This window comes from Pygocentrus nattereri, chromosome 1 (genome assembly GCF_015220715.1).
Source record: "Pygocentrus nattereri isolate fPygNat1 chromosome 1, fPygNat1.pri, whole genome shotgun sequence".
NCBI lineage: Eukaryota > Metazoa > Chordata > Actinopteri > Characiformes > Serrasalmidae > Pygocentrus > Pygocentrus nattereri.
Window position 1 is genome coordinate 49,147,259 of NC_051211.1, and position 19,532 is coordinate 49,166,790.

Consider the following 19,532-nt stretch of genomic DNA (forward strand, 5'->3'; position numbering starts at 1 on the left):
AGTTTTCATGGACTCCTAGCTATTACTACTACTAATACCACTGCTATTAATATTAGTAGTATAATCACTTGTAGGTAGCTCGACCAGAGGAGGATGGGTGCCCCCTTGTGAGCCTTGGTTCCCAGAGGTGGACGAAGTACACAAATTATGTACTTGAGTTAAAGTAGAGACACCCAAGGTAAAATACTACTCCAGTAAAAGTAGAAGTCCTTACTCTGGACCTCAACTTGAGTAAAAGTACAAAAGTATTTGGCTTCAAATGTACTTAAGTATTGAAAGTAAAAGTACTAAAAGAGTAATTCTGGCTCTGATGTCCTGTTATCATTTTTACAACAAGACTCGCTTCCTGAACTCATTTCAGGTGAAAGTCCTCCAGCGTCTCTCTTGGTAAACCAGTCTTTTAATAGAAGGTCATTAATTAGTGACGCTGACGTCTATTAAAATGATCATAAGCACAAAACACTGAAGGTAAACAGTTTCCATCAGCGAGAACGAGTGGCTCTGAAATCACTTTTTACACACAAGCAAAGTTTCAGTTTAAGATTACTTTGTAAATTAGTTACAAGCTGAATAAAAACTGGCTTTAAACTCAGGATCACAGATAAGTTTTCCTTTACTGTGTTGATCTGTAGGCCTCTGTTCATAAACATAAACTAACTGAAACTAATTTACTATAAAATGAAAGTGTTTGTATGAATTCAGAAAAAAAGAAACAGGCCAGTCTCGACTGCATATGTGGACATATTTCTATATTGTGGTCTATTTACACAAAGTTAGGTTAGTTCATCATTTAGGTGACGGATGTGCGCCCAAATTTTTACGCTGCTGCACTGATGTTGAACCGTGTGCTGCACTGGGTCGGTATGACCAACAAGTCAAAACAAGCTCAGAACAAGTGACCGCTGGGCCCTGATTGGAGCTCTGGCTTTGCGCTTCTTTTGTTCTGACATGATACGTTTTTATACACACAGAAACCAAAAGGAATGACAGATTTCTCAAAATGTAGTGGAGGAAAAAGTCAGATATTAGACTCTGAAATGTAGTGGAGTGAAAGGAAAAAAAAAAGGGGGGGGGGGGGTTTACATTCTTGTTAAAACTCTGTCTTTTCTGGAATTCTGTGAAGCTGCTTTATGGCAACATCATTTGTAAAAAGCGCTAGAAATAAATTTGACTTGATTTGATTATAACCGCGCTGTCTATTAGGGATAATCCTCACATATCCAGCGTTGATTCTTACAGAAATGAGCGCAGCACTTACGTGGTCATGTTAAAAAATAAACGCCTGGTCTTTTTACGGGTGCCTATGTGACCATATTTCAGATTTATCAGCGGGGTGTTCCGAGCTTTAGAGCTGGTTCACACTGTGGGGGAATTTTTTTGGGGGGCAGTGTAAATTTGTATCGGAAGTGAGCGGCGCTGGTTTCCGCCGTGCTGCTCCTCCATCCTGGCACTTGTCTCCATCCTGGTCCCTGTGAAGTGCCCGGACCCAAAACAGGAAGTAAGTACCCAGATCTAACTCTAAATTCGCTTTGTGTCGCCGCGGAGAGCCGCGCCGCTCTCGCCGGCCCCGCCGGCCGCCTCCCTGAGCTCGTGCTCCTCTCCTCCAGCGCTAAACTCCTCCACAGCAGCCGGACCGCGTAGCTTAACTTCCACACGAACATGGCGTCTGGGGTTTTTTTCTTCCTTCTCTGCAGCGGAGCCGAAGTCGGCTTCTTTCGCCAGGCGCCTGGTTCAACTTCCTCGTTCCACCTTAAATGCTGCCTAGGTTGAGTTCTGGCGCTGCGCTGTTTAAGGTGGACCGGGAAATTTCGAACACGAATTTGACGAATTGAAAGTTCGTTTTTATGCACAAATTCCTCAAACAATGAGCCCTAAATATAATATAAATAACGTAAAACACACTTTAGATTTATCACGCTGACGTTACTTTGTGGCACTTTTTACACGCTCCCTAATTAGCTACTAACTTACTTTGTTAACGCAGTGGGTTTGGGTCGGTTTGTGTAGTTTGGTTCTTGTTTGGTTCTTGTTTGAGACCCTCCTCTGGTTCGAACAGCATCGAGTTGTATTGAATGTTCCCGTTCCACCTTAAATGCTGCGCCATTTAAGGAGGAACGGGAACATTCGAACAAGGAATAGAAAGCCAACTTCAGCCTCGTTTAAAGCCGTCAGTGAGGTTAGGACGTAGTAGCCCTACAGTCTTGACTCTAGTTCGCGTCTCTGTCAGCCGTCAGGCGTTTAATAGGCGTGTTCACCGGATTAGTAGTGGATGTTGGTGTAGATGCTCTGAGCTGTTGTAGCCAACTAACTAACCTGGCTGTGCTCTTGCATCTGTGATCATGCGCAGAGTGATGGTATGAAAGGAAAATAGTTACTGGAGTTTATCTCAGGGCTGCAGGGCTGTTTTTATATGAAATATCCTGAATAAACGATTGTGATGTGTTTCCAAAGGGTGGTATTTATTGTGTATAAGAATACATTCAGCAGTTTAGTTCAGCTGTTTCTGCTAAAAACTACATGCAGTAATACAACAGATTCCTTTCAATCAAATCATGTTTGTCACAACACATTTACGGTGAGAAAGTGAGTGAACATCTTGAGTGCATAGCCCCTTGTTTATATATGTGTATATAATAAATTACAAGGGGGCTATATACCTAAGATGTTCACTCACCATATATATATATATATATGTATGTATATGTGTGTGTGTGTGTGTGTGTGTGTGTGTGTGTGTATGTGTATATATATATATATATATATACACACACACACACACACACACACACACAGTACTGTGTGAAAAGTTTTAGGCATCTAAGCAAATTTTTAAACAGTTTAGCTCAGCAGTGAGTTTATCACAATATACATTAGAATAAAGTCACATTCATAATTCAAATAAACAATAAAAAGTAACAATTTCTTAGGTCCATATTTTTTTCGCTATTTTCATATCACTATTTATTATTTATATGATTATATACATGTAAATGATAATATACATATATAATCATTGTTAATTACTATTCTATACATTTTGTTTATTCAAATATTAACACTTTTCTCAGCAAATAAACACAAACTACACAAATTAATAGATTTTGAAAATGTGTCTTGGGTGCCCAAGACTTTCGCACAAAATAGTATTTATATATACACGTATACCAGTACAGCACTGTTTCCAATGTGTAGTAAGGTATGAAATAAAACTATATGTACAGTTGTTAAAAAAATGAATGATACAGGTACACAGGGGAAAGAATATGGATATAGAAAGGTTAAAGATAGAAAGATATAGAGAGGTTGTTCTTTACCAATGAGTCAGGAAGCTGACCTCCTCTCTGTTGGCTTCCTCATTGTCATTGGAGATCAGGCCCACAATCTGCAAATTTGAAGATGACATTGCAGCTGTGTCTGGCTGAAGAGTCATGGGTGTACAGAGAATACAAGAGAGGGCTGAGGACACAGCCCTGAGGAGCTCCAGTGTTAAGGGTCAGTGAGGAGGAGGTGATGTTGCCCATCCTTACCACCTGGCGTCGGCCCATGAGCTGCAAAGTGAACAGGTCAAACCCAGATCCTGAAGGATCCTGTCGAGCCTTGAGGGCACAATGGTGTTCAATGCTGAGCTGTAGTCCACAAACAAGCATTCTCACATATGTGTTCTTTTTGTCCAGATGGGAGAGGGCAGTGTGCAGAGTCAGGGCTATTGCATCATCCATGTCAGACCTATGGAGGTCCTGACCACTGAAGAACAGGGTAAAAGAGGGCTAACAAAGTAAACAGATGGACTACAGTCTGTAGTTGTAGAACTACAAAGTGCACCTATAGAGTAAGTGGAGTTGATAAAATGGACAATGAGCGTAGAAACAAGGAGGTGCCTGATCGGTGTATATTAAAATAATGGTTATCCTGACATCACAGAATGAAAACAGGCTGTTTTTGCAGCTTTGCAGAGTTGTGAATGGTACGCTTTAATAGTGTTTACATATTGCTTCAAATTCCCTTATTATATTATATAATATTAAAAAGCATAGGAGATACCATAGGAAATTCTTGGTTTTCCATGATACAGACCCTTTAAGTTAGTGTTCAGACACCATATTCACAGGCTGTAGTCTGCATGTATGCAAGGTCAAGCCCGTTTTGTCGTGTTTCCTCAGGCTGAGCATGAACACAGGAGATGTCTCGGGGGCCGTGACTCTGGACTCAGTCAATTCTGTCACTTTCACCCAGGACACTGATGGCAACATCATCCTGCACTGCGCTCAGAACGGTGAGAGGTGTGGTTGGTGCAGACTTGTGTGTGTGTTCCTTCTACTAAATACTTCTTCTGTGTGCTTCTTGTATTTGATAATCAGCTGAAGTGCATGAAAGTGTAATGTGTCTTATAGTTCTTGGTGTGAAAGCTATGGAATCGCACCACTGAGAGGTTGCAGAACATTGAATGGCTTGGTGTAATAGATTGTACATGGCACTTGCAGATGATGGAGGCTTGGGGTCGGATGAGGAAGCCGAATCTATTCCCAAACGACTGCGGTTGTCCAAAGAGGAGACTGAAGACTCCCCCGCTACTCCCTCTGGCTACTCTGTGCTCGCACTTCCAAGTGAGTAGACTAACAATATGAACATGGGCAGCTAGGGGTGGTTAATCTGGGTTTCAGCCCTGCCTGACCCTATGTGAAAAAGTAATGGCCCCCTTAGCTACTAAATCAACCAGTTAAACAGATTCAACTGTCTTTTGGGTTCAGTTTCACTAGCCATACCCATGGCTACTTACCTGTTGAATCCTAACATCACTTAAAAAGAACCTGTCTGGCAGTGTGAAGCAAGTTAGAAGATCTCAAAAAAGCAGCGCATGATGCCACTTTCTGGAAGGCATTACAAAACCATTGCTAAGGCTCAGAGACTTCAGAGAACCACAGTGAGCGCCATTATCCATGCATAAAGAAAACTTGAAACAGTGATGAACCTTCCCAGGAGTGGCCAGCTTATCAGAATGTCACCAAGAGCGCATCGATAACACATCCAGGAGGTCACAAAAGAACCCAGACACACATCTAAAGAACTGTAGGCCTAACTTGCCTCAGTTAAAGCGAATGTATGCAGTTCCACAGTAAGAAAGACACTGGGCAAAAATGTCACCCGTAGGAGAGCTGCAGGGCTCAAACCACTGCTGACCCAAAAGAACACAGGAGCTCAGCTCGCATTTGCCAAAAGACATCAAGAGGACCCCCAAGACTTTTGGAATATTACTCTAAGGACTAATGAGTTAAAGTGGAGCTTTTTGGAAGACATGGGTCCGGTTACATTTGGCGCCAAGCTAACAGTGCATTCAACCATAAGAACATCAAACTAACAGTAAAACATGGTGGTGGTAGTGTGATGATCTGGGGCATGAATGACTCGTCATAGCTGATGGAACCATGAATTCGAGCAAATCCATCTCTGAATGGCTCAAAAGACACACAAGACCTTAAACAAGCAGTTCATGCTCAAAAAATGTCCAAAGTAGCGGTATCAAAACAATTCTGCAGAGAAGAGTGGGCCAAAATTCCTCCATAGCGATGTAAAAGACTCCTTGCAAGTTATCGCAAATGACCAGTTGTTAGGTTTAGGGGGCAATTACTTTTTCACATGGGTGATAAGTTTTTAAATAGATCTTTATCTTCGGCAAATGGAACATTCATTTAAAAACTGTATCTTGAGTTTACTCGTGTTGTGTTTGTCTTATCTTAAAATTAGTTGGATGATCTGAAACATTTGAACGTGACAAATAAAAAAAATAGAATAAATCAGGTGAGGCGAAAATAATTTTCACAGCACTGTATAAAAAAATGTCCTTGAGTATCTTACTGTATCGTTTATATTTGAATTGTTTCACCCACCTGAATTGTCCAGCACATACTTAAAGCAAAGCCAACACATTTAATCATTAAATATTTCAGTTTCAGAGAGTGATGAGAGCTTTGAGGTGACAATGACTGCTACAGAGATGAAGGATGAGCTGGAAGAGCAGCAAACCGAAGAAACACAGGTACCATCCGCCAAGGCCTCTGTACCTCAGCCAGATAGTTCTTTTGAGAACTTTTATTGAAACGTTAAGTGTATGTTGTGTGCTGTAATATGTGTATATGCTTACAGGACGAGAACTCATCCTCCCCACGGAAAACCAGTGACGTGTCGGCAGTTAGTCAAGCCTGGTTTACCACAAAAGAGGACAAGGACACACTAGTGAACAAAGGTACATCTCTGTGATACATACACAAGCTCCCAAAATGTCTTTTTCTGTAAACAACAATAGTGGCAGGTTTCTAAGGGGCTTTACATGAAATAACACACATGTAAAAAAATATGCGCACAAAATACACTGATGAGATGCCATTCCTTCCTCAGGTCACAAGTGGAAACAGGGTATGTGGTCAAAGGAGGAGATTGACATATTGATGAATAACATAGACAGCTACCTCAAGGTAAGCTCTCTTCATCTAGACCAGAGGACTTTTATTAAAATTCAGTAAGGTCCAGTTGAAGAAATGTCTTCAAGCAAAGATCTGGATCATCATAAAGTCTGACTGCATTATGATTCAGTGCCATGTCCTGTAAAATGAAGTAGCCTTTTGTCGGAATATCAACATCTTATACAGTCAACAACTGAATGTCAAATCAAATAAAGAATAGTTTAGTGATATTTCAACAACATTGTCAATTTTCTCTATTTAGAGCCCGACATGTAAAATAATCTGGCCCACTTTCTTCTCCAACTGAATGTCTCACCTCGTCCCTCCCCTTAGTGTACATCTCTCACTCGAGTCTCGGTGCTCATCATAATGCACAGATCTGATTGGCTGAGAGGCGCCACGTGTGATATTTATAACGCATGTGTTTGGTCTGTGAGTCTCACGGGCCACTAAATTGGTACCATAATGACCAGAAAAGTTATGCTGATTAAAATAGGACCACCCCGTCGGAATTACATAATTCTCCATAGTTTATTAGTTATGGGTCCAGGTCTGCATAGGACAGTGTCTGGGTCCGGACTCAGACTGTGAGTGACCTCTGATCTAGACCCTGCCTTTAAAATGTGTTTATATTTAAAAGACAGATATAACAGAGGATCGCAGTCAGAATCAGCCAAGATTATAGCTGCTTGGCTGATTTTCGCTCAAAACCTGCACCATTGAATTATTATACTGCCATTATTTCATAATGTATTGTTTCTGTTTTGGCTGATTTATGTTGGTTTTTTTACTTAAATAATGTGAAGTAAGTAACTGCACTCATACTGCATTTTAATGCTGTTCCTACACCTGTACAAAAATGTAACATGGTTATGCATAATAAATCAGTAATCCTAGACACAGTGGTAATTCACTATTGACAGTACAGTTTAGTCCTAAACTAGGCTTAATTTGTGTCCAGGAAACCAGTCCATAATGTTTGGTGCATTTTTTTTTTGTAGCTGGTATAGTGCTGTACCCATCATCAACTTTTATGGTGCATGGTAAAAAGCACCTGCAAGCAATGCAAATGTGTTTTAATCAGAGAAATTTGTGAAGACCCAAACAACAGCATGTTAGATTTTCGCTCTGTTCTCCTGGATGCAGAACCGGGGGATCCAGGACCCCACAGAGATCATCTTTGAGATGTCAAAAGAGGAGAGGAAGGATTTCTATCGCAGTATTGCGTGGGGTTTGAATCGCCCTCTCTTCGCGGTGTACCGACGCGTGCTGCGAATGTACGACAATCGCAATCATGTAGGCAAGTAAGTATACAGGTGTGCAGGTGCTGTGTTTTAATGGTAACTGCAAGGTTACATTCACTACCTTTACTTTCTGAAGTGTATCGGAAATTCATAGAAAACGTTTCCTGGTTTTCAGATACACTCAAGAGGAGATTGAAAAACTGAAAGAGTGAGTCCAGTTGTTTTGGCCTGCATAAAATGTATTGATTTTAATTGATTTATTTAAGCATGTATGTAGTTATGTATGTCTCGATCAGTGTTGGATGTGTTTGTGTTTGGGCAGCCTCAGACAGAAGCATGGAAACGACTGGGCCACCATTGGAGCAGCTCTTGGCCGCAGTGCCTCATCAGTGAAGGACCGCTGTAGACTCATGAAGGACACCTGCAATACAGGTCAGAATAAGCCTAATTTATGCTTGAATTTTTTACCATCAGTTAAATGGCCAAAGCTTGCAGATTCACTGAAATCAGACATTATACTTAATAATCAGTTAAATACTGTTCTTTTTCCCCCATAATGGCAAATTATTATAAGAGAATTTGTTTCCAAACGTTGTGCATAATCCAATGGTTACGATTTAAATTAAGCCATTAAGTGTGCTTTGATGTGTGGTTGTTGATAACTTCCTCAATAAGTTATTCGACATATCGTCGCTGTTCAGTGAAAAACATGTACAATATATTGCCAAAAGTATTCACTAGTCTGCCTTCACACGCATATGAACTTGAGTGAGATCCCATTCTTAATTCATAGGGTGTGATATGATGTCGGCCCACCCTTTGCAGCTATAACAGCTTTGACTCTGTGCAGGCCAGTCAAGTTCTTCCACACCAAACTCCCTCATCCATGTCTTTATGGACCTGCTTTGTGCACTGGTGCGCAGTCATGTTGGAACAGAAAGGGGCCGTCCCCAAACTGTTCCCACAAAGTTGGGAGCATGAAATTGTCCGAAATTTCTTGGTCTGCTGAAGCATTAAGAGTTCCTTTCACTGGAACTAAGGGGCCGAACCCAACTCCTGAAAAACAACCCCACACCATAATCCCCCCTCCACCAAACTTTACTTGGCACAATGCAGTCAGTCAAGTGCCGTTCTCCTGGCAACCACCAAACTCAGATTCGTCCACCAGATTGCCAGATGGAGAAGCGTGATTCGTCACTCCAGAGAACACATCTCCACTGCTCTTGTAAGGGTCCGCATGCTGCCAGCAGAGGGCAACAAGAGCAAGGTGTCCAGCCTGCACCACCTGCTGCCAGCAGTGGGCGACAACAGCAAGGGACCATAACTTCAGGGAACTCCACTTCCCAGAAGCCCTCGGGCTGATTAGGTCTAATCCGACACACCTGTGGGCTCCTCTACTTAAGGCTGTGGCAAACAGTAGCGTTTGTCACACCTTTCTAGAGGGGTGACTGGTACTTGGTGTCGTTAAAGAAAAGAGGAATGAGAAAAGAAATTGCCTCAAGACCAAAGAGAGAAGAAAAGAGGGACGAGAAAAGAAATTGCCTCAAGACTAAAGAGAAGAAAAGAGGGCTGAGAAAAGAAATTGCCTCAGAATTAAAGAAAAGAAAAGAGGGCTGAGAAAAGAAATTGCCTCAGAATTAAAGAAAAGAAAAGAGGGCTGAGAAAAGAAATTGCCTCAGAACTAAAGAAAAGAAAAGAGGGCTGAGAAAAGAAATTGCCTCAGAACTAAAGAAAAGAAAAGAGGGTTGAGAAAAGAAATTGCCTCAGAACTAAAGAAAAGAAAAGAGGGACGAGAAAAGAAATTGCCTCAGAACTAAAGAAAAGAAAAGAGGGCTGAGAAAAGAAATTGCCTCAGAACTAAAGAAAAGAAAAGAGGGCTGAGAAAAGAAATTGCCTCAGAACTAAAGAAAAGAAAGGGCTACAAAGAATAAACTGTCTCCACCAAGAGCAAACAGCCCAAAGTCTACCTTCCCTTCGTTCTTACAGAGGAGGTGTATTTCGTTTTCTCTTTCTTTTATTTTACCTTTCTAGTTCAGCTTTTGTTTCAGCATGCTGTCTCTTTTATTTGACGTTTCCCGCCTTTTCGTTTCCCCCTCCTTGAGGTGCTTTACCCATTGTCACCTGTGGTAACTCCGATCAGTACAGCGGAGGTTTGAGCCTGGCTCCGGGTCACTTCAATCGCAATGTCCCAAACACACACTCCTTTGCCACAACAGATTGATCTAGTCCTCTTTCTCAGTGGTTTTCATTTCTGCACTTGGGTCCGCCTCCCCGCCATCCCATAACAGTCCAGTGGTGGTGCTTTCAGCCACTGCATTCGACGCTTTGCACTGCGCTTGGTGATATAAGGCTTGGATGCAGCTGCTCGGCCATGGAAACCCATTCCATGAAGCTCTCTGCTCTGTTCTTGAGCTAAGGTTGCATCCAAGGTGCACAGGTGGCGTCCGATCACGGTACCATGCTGGAATTCGCTGAGCTCCTGAGAGCGACCCATTCTTTCTCTAATGTCTGTAGAAGCAGTCTGGGGCTTGGGTTTATACACCTGTGGCCATGGAAGTGACCAATAAACGTGAATTTCTTTGTCTACCAATTTTGTAACCAATCAAAGACACATACCTGTGTAGTGTCCTAATAATTTGTATGTACACCAATCAGGCATAACATCATGACCACCTCCTTGTTTCTACACTCATTGTCTATTTTATCAGCTCCACTTACTATACAGGTGAACTTTGTAGTTCTACAATTAGGTACTAATTGGGTGGTGGATCATTCTCAGTGCTGCAGTAACACTCACGTGGTGGTGGTGTGTTAGTGTGTGTTGTGCTGATACGAGTGGATCAGACACAGCAGTGCTGCTGGAGTCTTTAAACACGGTGTCCTCTCACTGTCCAATCTATTACATATTATCCTACCTTGTCAGTCCACCATGTAGATGTAAAGTCAGAGACAACAGCTCATCTGCTGCTGCAGTTTTTCTCTCGTTCATTCTCTTGTTCTTCAGCAGTGGTCACAGGATGCTGCCCAGAGGACGCTGCTGGCTGGATATTTTTGGTTGGTGGCAGTGACACTGAGGTGTTTAAAATCTCCCGCCACCATGTCAGTGTTACTGCAGTGCTGAGAATGATCCACCACCTAAATAGTATCTGCTCAGTGAGGGTCCATGGGGGTCCTGACTGCTGAAGAACAGGGTAAAAGGAGGTAACAAAGTATCAGAGAAACAGATGGACTACAGTCTGTAACTGTAGAACTACAAAGTGACCCTATAGAGTAAGTGGAGCTGATAAAATGGACATTGAGTGTAGAAACAAGGAGGTGGTCAGAATGTTATGCCTGATTGGTGTATATCTCTTTTTTGGAAGATGTTTTCACCAGCTGTTGTTTGAGTAAACTGCTTATCAGGGTATCAGGCAGTGGATTCATAGCCATTTTAATGTAGTAACTTTCTGAGATGGAGCTTTCTTTAAACTCCTCAAATGTCTGGTTCCCATCACCACCACTGTGAAAAGAGTATTTCACACCAGACCACTCTGGATGACTTTGTTTACATCTTAATAATAGTTTTTACAGCAGATGTTAAAAAATGCATTTTAAGGAAACTTATAAACTCTAGTTGCAAGAAACAGGGATCACAATGTCTACAACACAGATATAGCCATTTTCTTTATTACTCAAAATGACCAGTGAACCTACATGTGACTGCTGAGTTTTTAGAAATGTAATGTTGATGGTATAATAGTGGTAAATCTGAAGAAATGTTTTTATTTGTAAACGATTATGCCTTACAGCACCCTGTATGTACCTCTGCCATGAATGTAGGTCAAACCTTTTTCTCAAAACTATCATAAAACAGCATCTCGGGTATCAGGCAGTGGATTCATAGCCATTTTAATGTAGTAACTTTCTGAGATGGAGCTTTCTTTAAACTCCTCGAATGTCTGGATCCCATCACCACCACTGTGAAAAGAGTATTTCACACCAGACCGCTCTGGATGACTTTGTTTGCATCTTAATAATCGAAGTATGCAGATAAAATAATTGGAATTCCCCCTTAAATCTTGGTTTGAAGATTAAGGTGATAAGGGAGCTAATTAAACATCCGCATCATTCGCTTCATTCATTCATTCTTATCCTCTTTCTCTGTCAGGTAAATGGACAGAAGAAGAGGAGAGGAGGTTGGCGGAGGTGGTGCATGAACTGACAGGCACTAAAGCGGGTGACGTGGTGACTCAGGGTGTTTCGTGGGCGTCTGTGGCCGATATGGTCGGCACGCGCTCAGAGAAGCAGTGCCGCTCTAAATGGCTCAACTACCTGAATTGGAAACAGAGTGGAGGCACAGAATGGACCAAAGAGGATGACATCAACCTTATCCATAGGTATGTGTGAGTATATGACAGTATACATTTGATGCAGTCAGCTAGATGTGTTTTTGGTTAACTAATTAAGGTGTCCGTTAGAGGATGACCGTGGGTGAATGTGAGCAGAATGACCAGTGGTGGATGAAAGTTAAAGTAATTGGTTTGTATATTTTGTGCAGGATATTTGAGCTTGAAGTGGAAGATGAGAATGACATTAACTGGGATCTCCTGGCTGAGGGGTGGAGCAGCGTTCGCTCACCTCAGTGGCTCCGCAGCAAATGGTGGACCATTAAAAGACAAGTGGCCAATCACAAAGAACTTCCCTTTGCTGGTAAGCCTGTCAAAAATCAGCTTTGTTACCTTTCACAAGTTTGATGACTATAAATGAACAAATTTTCTTTTGTTGCCACCAGTGTTTGTAAATTTCTGCATAATTCATAAATGTAAACAAAGTCGAGTTTAGAGTGGCTTGATGTCTTCACCCATCTTCTTAGCCGCTTCTCCTTCTGGGTTGTGGGGGGGTGCTGGAGCCTATCCCAGCTATCATTGGGCGAAAGGCAGGATACACCCTGGATAGGCTGCCAGTCCATCACAGGGCAGTCTCATTCACACACTAGGGGGAGTTTAGCATGTCCAAATGGCCTGACTGCGCATCTTTGGACTGTGGGGGGAAACCGGAGAACCTGGAGGAAACCCATACAGACACGGGGAGAACATGCAAACTCCACACAGAGAGGACCGTGGTCGCCCGGCTGGGGAGTGGCTTGATGTGATATGCTTAATTTTAGATAAACTTATTGACTCAGGCTGGTGATGATAGTGGTGTGATGTCTACAACACAAGTACAACCATTTTATTCACTATCAAAAACCACCAGTGACCCCACATGGTGATGCTGGTAAAATAGTGGTAAATGTGAAAGAATACATTTTCTTTGGGGACTGTTTTGCCCTATAATGTGCGTTTTATCTCCACCATGAATAGTATATAAAAAAAGGCTATATTTTAGCCAAAAAGCTGACCTCAGAACTATTGTAAAACAGTGTCTCAGGCATCAGGCAATGTATTCATAACCACTTTGTGTTTTCAACTTTCTGTGAGGGAGCTTTTAGAGGCACCACCGCCAAGGTCGTTTATCTAGAATGGAACATTGTACATCAAACCACTCTGAATGATTTGAATGAACATCATATTGATTTCATTATGCAGAATTTAAAAAAAGCTGGTGGAATTCTCCTTTACATCAAAAATATTTTAGTTTTAGATTTGAAAAAAACTTTATAACTGAAGGAGCAACTGAAAAAAAGTATTTGCTTGGGAAGAAGGCCACACTTCACACATCTTACCATTTGTTGTGATGTCAGCACTCAGAGCTCTCTAGTTTTTAAACCACTTACAGGGCAAAAAAACGCTTTACTAAGGCAAAGCCTGCTCATCACATCAAGAAAGACCATGTATTAATGCAGTCATTTTTCTCACTTACGTAATCGTAACTCTGAAAATAAAAAATTCAAAAGAAGAACTTCTGACAGAACTTCCCTATGCTGCTGTCAGAACAAAACCTTGTATCTCCATTTTTGTTGTTTTTCAGTTTTTGACATATTTTGAAAATGCCTGTCATTCTTTACATGGTCTGTAAATTTCATGATGAATGGGCCAAAAGAAACGGCCCAAAATAACTTGGAAAAAAGTCTGGTTCCATTGACTTACATTAAAAGTCAAGTGTGTTTTTTCCTTCTCCTGTAAAGTTCCCATTTTGGATACAAGGTTTTGTTCCGACAGCAGTGTTATGCTCTCAGAACTCTCATTCCAGCTTGAGATGTTCATCTAGTTCTCTGTCTATGTCTGTATGAAGTCTTGTTGAAAGGACTGCAGGATGTTGTGGAGGCTCCGTCGTCTACAGGGAATAAGGTGGTGGTGGTGGGCTCTCGCTCTGCTAACTCCTCTCCCAGCCCAGTCACGGCACTGCAAATCCCCGTCCAGATCCCTGTGCAGATCACACATGTCTGTATGTACAAATTTGTAATGCACCATGTGGAAACACAAACTCTTGTAGGTGTATGTCTTTAACTTGGGCCTCTTGTGTGTTTTAGCTTCTTCAGACAGTGCGAGTGGTACCTCTGAAAGTGGGACAATCACGCTGAACTCTGGAGCTCTGCAAGCCTTTGAACTGCTACCAGTGAGTGGCACAAGTATTACCATGCATGCTGTCGCTCGGCCGCTGTCATAATAAAACATCAACTTCTTTCGTTTTGTTACTTTGAGAAGGCCAGCGGTTTTTGGTATGAACATTTCCTAACAAGTGGCCCAACAGAAATGGTCCAAACTTTTGTTCCATTAACTCAAATTAAGGAAATACAGTCTTTCCTTCGTGAAGCAGCATTTTGAAGGTGGTGCTTATGTTAGGACAGCAATGAGAAGCATCATGGTGCCGTTTTGATTCAGATGAAGATCATGTTTAAGTGTTTGATTTTCTTTCTTTTCTCCTCCTGTGCAGTCCTTCCACTTGCAGCCCACGGGCACTCCCGGTACCTATTTCCTGCAGACGGGGTCCAATCAGAGCCTCCCCCTCACACTCACGGCTAATCCCACTGTGACACTCACCGCTGCATCGTCGCCAGGCTCGCCAGACCAAATCATCTTACACAGTCTCTCTGTGAGTGTGTTTGAGTGCACGTGTACTTGACACGTATATTAGCACAAATAAATTAGCAATAATTAAAGATTTAATTAGTTAATGAATTAGTTATGTTTTTATCTGGTCTCTCCCTCACAAACACTCTGCCAACCGTCAGGCGGACAGTCTGAGTGAGAACGTTACAGTGCAGATGTCTCACCCTGGCATCATCATCCAAACTGTGACCTCGGAGGACCTCGCCGACCCTCTCAACCAATCAGAGTTGGCCGCGGAGCAGGACTTGGCCAACGAGGAGACTGCTGAGAGCACAGAACACTCAAAGCAGGAGGGGGAGTCTAGTGAGCCAAGCTCAAAAGCCATAGCAGACAAGGTATGACAGATGGACAAGCAAGTTTGGTAATCTTCCCTGGAGCCTCATTCAGTGCAGTGCTGTACGTCTTATTTTGTCACAGAATTCTACTGAGTAGCATTGGGCTGTTAAAGGAATACAGCAGCACTTTTTCCAACCTAATCTCTGTCTGATGCATCTGTAGCATGTGGTGAGTTACCACCGACAGTTTCGATGTGCTTCCTCATGCTTAGAAAAGAAAAGAGATTATAAGCAGTTATAGTTGCATATTTGTGTAATTGATTCTTGTATAGAATTTCCAGAGAGACACAATGCAACTTTTCTTTAAGGGAAGGGAAAAACAAGAAAGAATCCAGTGCAATCTTGTAACAAATCTGTCCTGAAATAGTTCTCACTCACACTGTGTGATATGATGTTAGCTGTGTATTTCTTCCTGTGGGGTAGTAGAAAAGATTAAGGAGAAGGACTAGATGAAATATCAGATTGGTATCGGCCAGAGTGTTGGGATCAGATTTGTTACAAAATTGCATTGGATTCTTTCTTGTTTTTCCCTTCAGCTTTTTCTTCTGATATCAACATGATACCAATACCCATCAATATCAATATGCCACACTTTCATATCTTACCTAGCTCACTATATAGGGAGCCTTTGAGATTCAGCCTGGGTGTGATGCTATGTGAAGTTATATTAATGGAGGGATCGTTTAGCCTGTTAGTAGCTAACGTAAAGTAGCTAATCAGCCTAGTTTTAGTTGTCAACTTCTCTGTTTAAAGAGAACCAGATCCTTTACTTCATCTGCATTCAGTGGTCCATGTTAGTTGTGATACAATCACTGGAATGAAAGGCTTCACATGGCTTATTGCTTTTATAAAACGGCAAACCACATAAAATATGATAAAATCTGTTAACATACAACAATAACGATAATATTATTGTTGCCAAGAAATATGGGAGGTCACCCATTATTGGACATTGCAGCCGTTTTTTGAACTTCAGAACTTTTTGTCATATAATAACGAACTAATCACAATATAGCAGTGTTTAATACAAAACCTTGACATTATAAGCAGGTTTTGTTCACCAGATTTCCGCTGTAAGAGCAGTGCTAGTTTAAATTAGCACCTTTGTAGAATTTCCAGTCCTATTTAGCACCAAGCTAGTGGCATTGTATGTCACTTTTCCTTTGCTGCTTATGGCACTTTAATGCAAACCCAGTTATATTAATGGAGGGGTTCTTTTAGCCTGCTGGCTACAGTAGCTAATCAGCCTAGTTTTAGTTCAGTTTAGTTTAGTTTAGTCAACCCCTCAGTTTAAACAGAACCGTGTTCTTACTTCATCAGTACACACGGTGGTCCATGTGAGCAATATTACAGTCGAAAATTATTACATTAACAGCGCGAAACTTCATGATTTAGCGCAGTAATACAGAGTTCAATTGCTGTGAGTCAGTTGTTACTGTGTGTCTATCTGTCTCTATCTATCTATCTATCCATCCATCCAGCCGTCTGATCTATCTATCTATCTATCTATCTATCTATCTATCTATCTATCTATCTATCTATCTATCTATCTATCTATCTATCTATCTATCTATCTATCTATCTATTAAATCCCAGTTCCATTGTTCTGTTAACAGCAATTCTGTCCCATTCTCTCTTGCCAGGCTCAGGGATCTAAAGTGAAAGAGGGCAATTCTGGAATAGGCGATGGTGCAGTGCTTATCCCATCTCCTAGCAGCTTCATCCCAAGCAGCGACATCACCACAGACTCCGTCCTTCCTGTTGGAACGCTGACAGGTGAGCGTCCGTAGCCGCTTTTGAGCGACCAGGAAAGTTTCAACTAACGCTGCTTTTCTTGATGTTTTCATTCTGTTTGCGCCCCTCAGATCCCATTCTGCAGAACCAGGAAGAAGGCTCGGACTAAGAGCTTCTCTTGGCGTGAAGAGCTGTGTGGTGAGCGTTATGAAATAGAGCCATAGATCGGTTACAATGCCAGTCCAGTGCAGGAGAACACAGCATATTGTTTCTGGATGAGCAATCTGCCATTCTTAAAACATCCTGCCAGTGTAGAAATGTTGTAGTTGGCAAGCATTAAGTGCTAAAGGCTTTTTAGCTTTCCACTGGCCATGTGCCCAGGTAGGAGACGAATATGGTAAGCTGTTGAATTGAAATAGATAAACCTCGATTTCATACAGCCTTATGCATTACTGCATTAGCCACACCTGATTCCGTTACCCATGAAAGGGTGTTGGGTGTCACAAACTGACTGTTTTTAAACATTATGAGCCAATTCTCCCGTCACGAGTAAGACTGTGGGGCAAACGTACAAACAGGTTACTTGTATGCATACTTCTATTAATCTGTTCAGCAGTATAGTATCTGTACATTTGTCATAATTCAGTCGAATTGGACATGAAGGTACAACCGTAGAACACTTTTTTTATTCATTTAAACATAAATTCTTACACTGTTTTGGAATATAACTATTTTAATGTATTTCCGATTACGGTTCTCCCACTTATTATTCCTGTTTTATGAACTTTGTCAAGATGCACTGGTTCCATGTTCGGGTGTAGTACCAGGATGTTAGCCAAACTCTAAACGTGTGCAAGTCTGGACAGCTGTTAATTTATAAAAGGGTAACGTTTTCTTTTGTATGTGAGTTTCTGCGTTTGTGTTTATTTATTGAATAAACAAACTGTTATTCACCATGTGTTAGGTTGCCTTTGTGTTTTAGGGGATGCTTAGATTTTCCACATTTAGGTTTCTCCTGCTAGGTCCTGCTCCATGCTAGGTCGGAAGAGCTCACACTGAACTCTCCAGTCTGTCACCTCAACTGCCCCCATATGCTATGAGAGCGCAGGCTTCATTAGAGCTTTTATCTTCATCAGGGGTCCCCAATTTTCTCAAGAATAGAAGCATATTCACATATTCTTTCCATCCCTGTGAAGCACAGTCTGACTTCTCTAATGAGCTGTCCTAAACAAAGAAGGGGGCCTAATTAGTGAGATCAGCCGGGCCTTTGAGAGGTTGGAATTAATACCTCTGGACGTCAGTGGCTTTGATATACTGACCTTACTCAAACAGTCGCTGTCTTTATAAAACCTTGTAGCTTTGAAATGGTCATTTTGAAGAAGGGAACAATGTTGTTAACTATAAATGGCCCATTTCTTGAAAAAACTAATTTTCTTTACTTTTTGGAAATACGGAAAGAGTTTGAAGTGGTATGTAAAAACTGTTCTTTGTGCAAGATCACAAAAACCCATTTATTCATTCATCATTCATTCACCCTCGTTAACCGCTTAGTCTAGATAGGGTCGCGGTAGCAGTCGAGAGAGCAGAGAATCCCAGATGACTCTGTCCCCTGCAACTTCCTCCAGCTCCCAGGGACCCCAAGCCACTCCCAGGCCAACTTGGAGATATAATCCCTCCAGCGGGTCTTAGGACGACCCCGGGGTCTTATCCCGGTAGGCCATGCCTGGTACACCCTCACCAGGAGGCGTCCAGGGGGCACCCAGATCAGATGCCCGAGTCACCTCAGCTGGCTCCTCTCAATGCGGAGGAGTAGCAGCTCTACTCTGAGCTCCTCACCTTACCAAACAGAATGTAGCCCACCACCCTACGAAGAAAGCTCATTTCCGCCGCTTGTATTCGTGATCTCGTTCTTTCGGTCATTACCGGTTTTTGGTAGACCTGTCCAGGGTGTATCCTGCCTTCTGCCTGATAACTGCTGGGATAGACTCCAGCATCCCCACCATGACCCAGGAGAAGCGGCTTAGAAGATGCACATGTGCGTGTGTGAGTGTGTGTTTGGTATATAAAGCTGCATTAAAAGTGGACCTCAAGGAAAACGAAAAAGGAAAATGTAGGATTTTTAATGTAATGTTTCATGCCTTTTATTTAAAGTAGCACGGTTTTATTTCAAGCAATTATGGGACAGTTTGATCTGTTTTTCATGAAATGAAGGACACAATGTAAAAGGCAGCTGATTTTTTTCTCAAATTGAAGTCTAAGTTACCAGTTTTTACCAGCAACAGTATAGAATATGATCAGGTGTTCCAAGAAAGAGTAGGAACATAATAGGAAGGATTTCCCACAGTGAAGGTGTAGTCTAGCACACTCTGTGGCAGAGCGGTGAAGATGTATGAGTGCTTTGGTGTTAAAGGGGAATCGCACAGATTTTCATGATTTCTGCATTCAGATTGGTTAGATGTCTACAGAAACGTACCAAATCAGCATTGTTTATAATGGTGTTGATAGGAACCAGACGTCTGAAGAGACTAATGCCCCTGAAAGCTGTGCTGCCTGATGGCAGAGACACTGTTTTATAATAGTGTTTTGAAAAGATTTTGCCCTAAAACTTCATTCATGGTGGAGAGCTACATATAGGGAGTTAGAAGGAGGGGAAATTCTCCAAAAGAACATTTAGCAAGATTTACCGCTGTTACACCATTATCAGCATAACAAAATAAAAACTTAGGATAC

The 19,532-nt window shown here is 41.8% G+C and overlaps 1 protein-coding gene across 6 annotated transcripts; it reads left to right on the top strand.

Moving 5' to 3' along the window:
* Positions 1-1,397: 1,397 nt before the first annotated feature.
* On the top strand, positions 1,398-17,760 carry dmtf1 (cyclin D binding myb-like transcription factor 1). 6 transcript variants are annotated; one of them, XM_037538259.1, is made up of 18 exons: positions 1,439-1,498; positions 3,675-3,829; positions 4,161-4,273; positions 4,482-4,604; positions 5,946-6,034; positions 6,142-6,241; positions 6,394-6,470; positions 7,605-7,762; positions 7,878-7,910; positions 8,025-8,134; positions 11,850-12,078; positions 12,240-12,391; positions 13,916-14,068; positions 14,154-14,239; positions 14,558-14,716; positions 14,856-15,068; positions 16,712-16,844; positions 16,934-17,760. In XM_037538259.1, the coding sequence occupies exons 3-18, from the start codon at positions 4,168-4,170 to the stop codon at positions 16,969-16,971; spliced, it is 1,959 nt and encodes a 652-aa protein (XP_037394156.1). In that variant the 5' UTR covers positions 1,439-1,498; positions 3,675-3,829; positions 4,161-4,167; the 3' UTR covers positions 16,972-17,760. The 6 variants fall into 6 exon arrangements, with proteins under 6 accessions (XP_017554424.1, XP_037394156.1, XP_037394175.1 ...); XM_037538278.1 differs by lacking the exon at positions 1,439-1,498 and adding an exon at positions 3,137-3,563; XM_017698938.2 differs by lacking the exon at positions 1,439-1,498 and adding an exon at positions 3,137-3,563 and having other exon boundaries at positions 3,675-3,756.
* Positions 17,761-19,532: the final 1,772 nt, after the last annotated feature.

Bases quoted from the DNA above. Each gene is read 5' to 3' on its own strand.
- dmtf1 (XM_017698935.2), top strand. From the start codon at position 4,168: ATGAACACAGGAGATGTCTCGGGGGCCGTGACTCTGGACTCAGTCAAT. The intron at 4,605-5,945 runs GTGAGTAGACTA...TAAATATTTCAG, and splicing joins CTCTGTGCTCGCACTTCCAA to TTTCAGAGAGTGATGAGAGC. The intron at 14,240-14,557 runs GTGAGTGGCACA...CCTCCTGTGCAG, and splicing joins AAGCCTTTGAACTGCTACCA to TCCTTCCACTTGCAGCCCAC.